Here is an 8,677-nt window from a genome sequence, read left to right as displayed (position 1 = left end):
ATGGAATCTACTTTTATACCCAATCATGGCACCCACCTGTTCCCAATTTGCCTGTCCACCTGTGGGATGTTCCAAATAAGTGTTTGATGAGCATTCCTCATTTTTTTGCCACTTTTGCCAGCTTTTTTGAAACATTTTGCAGGCATCAAACTCCAAATGAGCTAATATTTGCAAAAAATAACAAACTTTTCCAGTTCGAACATTAAATATCTTGTCTTTGCAGTCTATTCAATTGAATATAGGTTGAAAAGGATTCGCAACTCATTGTATTCTGTTTTTATTTACCGTTTACACAACGTGCCAACTTCACTGGTTTTGGGGTTTGTAAAAGCAGTCTGTATCAGATCAAACAGTCACTTATTAATATGCTTAAAATATGATGTGTAAACATCATTGCATAACATTTTTGTTATGCGCATGTTTATGACCCGCGTGTGTGTTTACATTCACCTGCTGTGTTCCCATGCACGCCCCATTGTGTTAACTGTATAAGCACGTCAGAGTCGGTGCGAGCTACTCATTCGCCAACGTTTACCATGACCGCAAAAGTTATTCTGTTGGGACTTGTGATCGTCTGTCTGGCTGCAGGTAAACAAAGAATATTTTGTTTTCACAGTATTTTGGGGTAGGAAAAACACATTGTCTGTGAAGCAGTACTCATGTTTTGTTTTTTTTGCTTCTACAGACACAAAGACGTCAGGACTCCTGAGAAAGGTGACACATGGGTTGTAATGAAATGTCATGTTGTATCTGTTTTTGTGTGGGAGAGTATCGTTTAAAGAATGTTCATACAGTTATAAAATCATAGTCGTATATATAGCCATGGCCACTATTGCCCAGACCTGTGACCAGAGATCGTTAAAATATATTTTTTTTTAAATGTTTGAGTCACACCTTTATAATCAGGCTTTTTAATGATCATTTCAAACTTTTCTTAAATTCTTAATTTTGTTATTCTGTTATTTTTTTTTTATTCCATTATAATTCTCACAATTTTCTGTTTTTTTAAAAAAAATGTTATCATTTATATTCTATTTTTACATACCGTATTTTCCAAACTATAAATTGCTGTTTTTTTCCCCTAGCTTTGAACCCTGCGGCTTATACAAAGGTGCGGCTAGTCTATGGATTTTTATTCGCTAACGGCTAATAAATTATGGAATGGATTATGCAATTTAAATCAAACAATGTACTAAAATGATCCACTTCAAGTAATTGTTCAAACTGGAAGTGTTTACAAAGTCCAAGGAAGAAGAATCCTGAAAAACATATTTAACTTTTTTTTTTAAATGGAGAAAATCTTATTCATCTCATAAAAGATGAAGAAATACATCAATGACTTTTCTGTTTTGTTTGATCAGCCGTTTTACTGCCCTGTTACAGGCACTGTTCGGAAACCATTAAAGGCCTACTGAAATGATTTTTTTTTATTTAAACGGGGATAGCAGATCTATTTGATCATTTCGCAATATTGCCATATTTTTGCTGAAAGGATTTAGTAGAGAACAACGACGATAAAATCGCAACTTTTGGTATCTGACCAAAAAAAGCCTTGCCCCTACCGGAAGTAGCGTGACGTAGTCAGTTGAACATTTCCGCAAAGTTCCATATTGTTTACAGTGATGGCGGCCAGAAGTGAGAGCGATTCGGACCGAGAAAGCGACGATTTCCCCATTAATTTGAGCGAGGATGAAAGATTTGTGGATGAGGAAAGTGCAAGTGAAGGACTAGTGGGGAGTGGAAGCGATTCAGATAGGGAAGATGCTGTGAGAGCCGGGTGGGACCTGATATTCAGCTGGGAATGACTACAACAGTAAATAAACACAAGACATATATATACTCTATTAGCCACAACACAACCAGACTTATATTTAATATGCCACAAATTAATCCCGCATAAAAACACCTAGGTGTTTGTTATGCTAGCTCCTAGCTACTAGCTCCCGTCCATATAACCCGCCAATACAATTCAAACACCTGCACAACACACACAATCACTCAGCCCAAAGGACCGTTCACCTAACCCAAGGTTCATAAAGCTTATATATTTAACCAAAGTTACGTACGTGACACGCGATCAAATGTTTGGAAGCGCAGCTGCGTACTCACGGTACCGCGTCTGTGTAGCCAAATTAAGATTAAGATTAAAGATTAAAGTACCAATGATTGTCACGCACACACTAGATGTGGTGAAATGTGTCCTCTGCATTTGACCCATCCCCTTGGGGAGCAGTGGGCAGCAGCGGCGCCGCGCCCGGGAATCATTTTGGTGATTTAACCCCCAACTCCAACCCTTGATGCTGAGTGCCAAGCAGGGAGGGAAACGGGTCCCATTTTTATAGTCTTTGGTATGACTCGGCTGGGATCAAAGTAATCCTGGTAAGAGTCTGTGTTGTCCCAGTTCTCTACAGGCGTCTGTGTATCGAAGTCAAAGTCCTCCTGGTAAGAGTCTCTGTTGTCCGAGTTCTTCGATCTTGACTGCATCTTTCGGAGATGTAAACAATGAAACACCGGCTGTGTTGTGTTGCTGACTTCCCTCGCAAAATACTCCGCTTTGCACCGACAACTTTCTTCTTTGCTTGCTCAGCTTCTTTCTCCATAATGCAATGAACAAATTGCAACAGATTCACCAACACAGATGTCCAGAATACTGTGGAATAATGAGATGAAAACAGAGCTATTTTGTTTTGGATTCAATGGGGAAGCCATACCTCTGTTTCACTGGCTACGTCACGTGCATACGTCATCATCCAAAGGAGTTTTCAACCGGAAGTTTAACGGGAAATTTAAAATTGCACTTTATAAGTTAACCTGGCCGTATTGGCATGTGTTGCAATGTTAAGATTTCATCATTGATATATAAACTATCAGACTGTGTGGTCGGTAGTAGTGGGTTTCAGTAGGCCTTTAAGGTATCTAAATAAACATTTACAATTTTTAATGTAAATACCTAATTTCACAATATTTTTTCTTCTAAAATTAATGGGTGTGGCTTATATACCGATGTGGCTTATAGTCCGGAAAATACGGTATATTTTAAAATATATTTTATATAATTTTTTCCTCTATCCTTCATACTTTGTGTTGCAACTTGCCTGTGTAAAAATAGTGGTATACGAATAAAGTTTGATTGATGTATATAAGTACAAATAAATAATATGTGATCCAATACAAGATCTTCTTTGAAAAGATAATACTGCTTAGTTACGATTGTCAGAGAGCAAGTGAGCATGGGGTTGGTTGACACACTCTCAGCTCACTTTTCAATTATTTATCATCTTTTAAACAGAAAATGAGCAAGAAACATGAACAGGAAACACATCTTTAGGCCAGTCTACTGTATCTTTTTAGAAGTAGTATATGTGACAACCAACCCAGCTGGATTTTTTTGCGAGCATTGAGGCTAACAACCATGTTGAGGTAGCTCACAATTTTAAACTATAGTTTTCCTCTCACACTTTTTAAGGTCAACAGTTGTTTTCTTATGAAACCATTGTGTACAAATATATAAGACAAAGACTAAGGAAGTGTATGTATACAAATGGACATGAAAAACACTACTCTAGAGAGGACTATGTAGGTGATCTCCCATCCTAATTCTGTACATTTCCATTTCACAATTTGAGAGACAGTACCAGTGGTGGAGAGAAAGGAGTGTGTCAACCATTGTGTCGTTGATAACTTAAGCAAAATAATTAGGGATGTCCGATAATGGCTTTTTTGCCGATATTCCGATATTGTCCAACTCTTAATTACCGATACCGATATATACAGTCGTGGAATTAACACATTATTATGCCTAATTTGGACAACCAGGTATGGTGAAGATAAGGTCCTTTTAAAAAAAATTAATAAAATAAAATTAATTAATTAAAAACATTTTCTTGAATAAAAAAGAAAGTAAAACAATATAAAAACAGTTACATAAAAACTAGTAATTAATGAAAATGAGTCAAATTAACTGTTAAAGGTTAGTACTATTAGTGGACCAGCAGCACGCACAATCATGTGTGCTTACGGACTGCATCCCTTGCAGACTGTATTGATATATATTGATATATAATGTAGGAACCAGAAATATTAATAACAGAAAGAAACAACCCTTTTGTGTAAATGAGTGTGAATGAGTGTAAATGGGGGAGGGAGGTTTTTTGGGTTGGTGCACTAATTGTAAGTGTATCTTGTGTTTTTTACGTTGATTTAATAAAAAAAAAAAAAAAAAAAAACGATACCGATAATTTCCGATATTACATTTTAAAGCATTTATCGGCAGATAATATCGGCAGGCAGATATTATCAGACATCTCTAAAAATAATATGTTGTTTTTCTTGTCTTCTTGGAAGCCATCATGTCCTAACACAGGTCCCCATTTGGCCTGTCCCATGAACCTCGCCCCCGTGTGTGGCAGTGATGGAAACACATACGCCAACGAGTGTACCCTTTGTGTCCAAAGACTGTGAGTACACACAGCTGCTTCACAAACATATATATACACACACACACATACACACACACACACACACACACACACACACACACACACACACATAGCACAGTCACTCACTTCCACCAGTCTTTTACTAGGAATAAGTGTTCAAAGTTCATATCTGGTGTTAAACAGAGCAAATCAGCAGTTTCTATTCTGTGCTCCGATTGGCTCAAAGCAACCTCCCACACAAGTTGACACGTGATGACACAGGATTGTGTAAGTTTACTTGGGCATCAAGCTTCCACTTGTTGGAAAAAAAGAAATATAGTTTTAATTAGGGCTGTCAAACCATTATAATATTTATTTGCGATTAATTGCAGTTGGTTCATAGTTAACTCAAAATTAATCAGAATCAGAATCAGATTTAGAAATACTTTAATAATCCCTGAGGGGAATTTAAGATTTTCAGCACAATCCCATTCAAGAGCAGACAAACATTACAGGGAGACGGGTCTGCCAACTTCCGGCGTCCCTTACAAAAAAGGTGAGAAACAGGTAAATGCTGGGGGGGATGAGAAAAAAACAATTCAGTCTAAGCCTCAGCCCCTGGAGAGGGGGTCCAGACTGAGGCCAAGGGGGAAAAAAACCTCATAGCTATAGCACACATAATAATACGGCACAGATGCAGGACGCCGTTTAGCTGGATTTATTAAAATATATCATATTAAATGAGGCGTGACTATGTGTTGCGTCTGAATATTAAGTTAAAGTTAAAGTACCAATGATTGTCACACCCACACTAGGTGTGGTGAAATTTGTCCTCTGCATTTGACCCATCCCCTTGTTCACCCCCTGGGAGGTGAGGGGAGCAGTGAGCAGCAGCGGTGCCGCGCCCGGGAATGATTTTTGGTGATTTAACCCCCAATTCCAACCCTTGATGCTGAGTGCCAAGCAGGGAGGTAATGGGTCCCATTTTTATAGTCTTTGGTATGACTCGGCCGGGGTTTGAACTCACAACTTACCGATCTCAGGGCGGACACTCTAACCACTAGGCCACTGAGTAGGTTGTTGAGGGTGCGTGTTGAGTGAGAGGCCGAAGTCCAGGAAGGGCAAGGCGAGCTCGGAGGTCCGTGGGCAGGCGTGAGGTCGAGATCCAAAGAGGCAGCCAGGGAGACGAGACACACCGCTCGAATCCGGGGAGGGAAGAGGGACTGCGGGTACGCGACACAGGACAACACACAATGAGCAAAAAAGTGGGGACACACGGAGAGCGAGAACACACATGGAGAGAGGGCTAAAGACGTTGTACAATACAGGTAGCTACGTTCTGGCCCGGAACGCAGGTTTGCAATGGCTTAAGAAGCGCGGCGTCTCCTCAGCTTCAGGGGTACAGATTTCATATTGATTGCAGCCGCCTGCTGCAGCCGGAGTGGCGCGCGCAGGTGTGCGCTTGGAGGTGCGCTCAGCGCAGCGCACAGATGAATGTGCATTGGAATGCGCCCGGGCCGTGACACATAAACATCAAAGAACACAAAGGACATGAAAGACATTAAAAGAGCAGAGCTGATGCAACCAGCCACTTCTACACACAGCCACAAAAGTAAAACAAAAATAACATATACACTGTGGTGGCTTCTGCGGTGTTCCACGCCATCGTCAGCTGAGCATGAGCCAGAGACAGGAGCAGACCCAACAAAGCAACCAAGAGAGCCGACTCCACCCTCGGCCGCCCACCAACTCTCGGCCAGTGTCCAGTCCGCAAGGAGACCGAGGTGTCCGATACCTGCTCATTCAGCCAAGACACTGTGAAGCTTGTCCTTCTCGGCGCTCAGCGCCAGCTCCACAGCCCTGTCTCTTCATCCGCATCTCCTCCAGTCTCTCCAAACGGACTCTGGTGTGGCAGATCCAGAAGTTCACAAAAAAGCACCGCAGAAGTCATCAAAGGCAAAAAAAACCTACACGAGAACGAGAGGGAAATCGCAGATAGATTACATTTTTCGTCATTAATAAGTGTACACTCGACAGATCATTTTCAAGTTTTTATTACCATGACTAGACAGTTTGCTTTTTCAACAGCTCAACACGAAAAGGACATAAACAGGCTTTTAATGAGAATACAAAAAAATGACCGGCAGTGGGTTGGTGTCTTGCCAGATTTTGTATTTTGTAGGAATACAAATTTTGTATTCCTGCTGTAGGAGCACTTGCATTCAGTGGAGGAGCTACACCATATTTAGATACCAATTTCACCAAATGTAATCTGTGATGTTTCTACTTGAATAAATGCCTCTGATATTCTTTATCTATTACTAAAATGAAATGTCCAGCCTGCTAAACATTCTGCAATTGCGTACTATCAATCAGAATAGGTTATAAAAGAATATACACTTTATTTCAGTCTACCAGAATACATTTTTTGGGGTAAAAATATCACAGATTACATTACAAAAACATGTTTGACAAAGCACGATCGTAATGTAAGACAATTTTTCATTTTTGTCTGGTAGTTAGACCGTGGAGATAGAATTGTGTGATTGGTATGAGAAGGGTTGTCTTGGCAGGTTTTGACGACAATGACGTCTTGGATAAAAAATTACTCTAGACTTATCACCGTCTTTCTTTTCTGCTCAGCTTTTATTCCATTTTACTAAAGCAGTTAGTGTATGATATCAATGCACTCAACTGTAATCCAAACACGGCAGTAAAGGTTCACCTTTTTTGCAAGCGGCAATGTTCACCATCACGCATTCACTTCAATGACGTCTTCTCACGTCGATCAAATATTAAATTGTCTTGTCGAGAGAACGGCTTTCCATGGCTTTGAACATAGGATTTCCATAATGTACCCTTTTCTTTGTGCATCTCTGCACGCTATTTTCAAACTTGTGGCTCAATACAAACTGAACGCCATTACATTTCCCAAGCTACGGAACGGATCAAGGGTCAAAAAGAAGTCAGGCCGCATGCGCGTTAGTTGCACGTTAAAAAAAATTAGCGCTATTAAAGGAACTTATATTTAACATGTTATCATCGCGTTAACAGTCTATTTCTCATCAAATTTAACATTTTAACGGCTAATTTGTATTGTTTGTTTTGAAAGTCACATTTACGTATACATGTTGTTGTTTTTTCTGTGTATAGCACTACAGAGATGGACATTTTGGTTGCCAAGGAAGAAAGCTGCTGAACTTTGCAGTTGCCAAGCAAGATGGATACCAACATTGGAAATGTTTTAAATGATCCTAATCATCAAATATACAATTGAAAACCATCAAAAGTTAGTGACCCTTTGTGCTACTGATGAGTAAAAAATAAAGAGGGTGAACAATCACTTTCCTGTCCTTTATTTTTTGATGCTATGAAACGAATTTGTTCAAATAAATATTGAAGAAAAGAAGGAGAAGCTTACACATTACAAGATGACTACCCTTTCTGTTAACCTCATGAATCACCGCCTCAGGAGCTTAAATACCATACAAAGAATGGCTGTGACTCCAGCCGGCCAGCAGATGGTACTGTTTAGTGGTCTTTCCTTACAATATGAATTATGTATTTAATACAGAGCAGGAAGGTGTTGGGTATAATGTGTTCCTCTGTAGGCTCTCTGACCAGTGCCTCCAGCCCTTGTTGTCAGTCAAACGTTTTGGGGCGGTTATAATTGAGCACTGCTAACTCTGCATGGCAACAAGTAGCCACACAAAACGTGACAAAATTATATAATGATTGTTGGTGGCTAAAATGAAAAAAAAATAATATATATATATATAAAAATGTACTATATATATATATATATATATATATATATATATATATATATATATATATATATATATATATATATATATATTGAAGGAGGTATATATATATTTTCATATATCCATATTTATATGTTACTTCTTTACTTTCATAGTCATATTACAAATAGCTAATGTTCCATATTGTACTATTTTGCTTAAAATCATCTAATGACAAAGTGCTTGCACTGGGGCCGGCCTTGATGTAGAAGGCAGAGAGGAGGAATCTTCCTTTGCTTTACTTCCCAGGCCGACTCAAGATAAGAGACACAATGAGCATGTGTTTGAGGTGAGACAAGTGAGGGCGGGGGGAGATATTGAAGAAGAGAGTGTTTTCCGGGATGTTTTCAGATCAACTTGGGCTACGCATTTGTATGTGTTGTTCGAGGCAGGTCTCTATTCTCAAATATTTGAAAATAAATTACAAAATACCTATCCTGTCCCTGGTGGTAC

At 39.3% G+C, this 8,677-nt stretch overlaps 1 protein-coding gene across 1 annotated transcript; it reads left to right on the top strand.

Annotated features, from left to right (window-relative positions):
- The first annotated feature begins 459 nt into the window (after positions 1–459).
- Positions 460–7,761, top strand: LOC133639412 (probable pancreatic secretory proteinase inhibitor). Its single transcript, XM_062032704.1, has 4 exons — positions 460–588; positions 686–714; positions 4,345–4,457; positions 7,572–7,761. The coding sequence occupies exons 1-4, from the start codon at positions 537–539 to the stop codon at positions 7,615–7,617; spliced, it is 240 nt and encodes a 79-aa protein (XP_061888688.1). The 5' UTR covers positions 460–536; the 3' UTR covers positions 7,618–7,761.
- Positions 7,762–8,677: the final 916 nt, after the last annotated feature.

This window comes from Entelurus aequoreus, linkage group LG22 (genome assembly GCF_033978785.1).
Source record: "Entelurus aequoreus isolate RoL-2023_Sb linkage group LG22, RoL_Eaeq_v1.1, whole genome shotgun sequence".
In the NCBI taxonomy this organism is placed as follows: domain Eukaryota; kingdom Metazoa; phylum Chordata; class Actinopteri; order Syngnathiformes; family Syngnathidae; genus Entelurus; species Entelurus aequoreus.
Note: the sequence above shows the minus strand (reverse complement) of the source record. Positions and strands in the feature narration are given on the sequence as shown.

Excerpts from the sequence above, each read along its gene's own strand:
- LOC133639412 (XM_062032704.1), top strand. The coding sequence starts at position 537 with ATGACCGCAAAAGTTATTCTGTTGGGACTTGTGATCGTCTGTCTGGCT. Across the intron at positions 589-685 it reads GATCGTCTGTCTGGCTGCAG|ACACAAAGACGTCAGGACTC; the intron begins GTAAACAAAGAA and ends TTGCTTCTACAG. Across the intron at positions 715-4,344 it reads CGTCAGGACTCCTGAGAAAG|CCATCATGTCCTAACACAGG; the intron begins GTGACACATGGG and ends TCTTCTTGGAAG.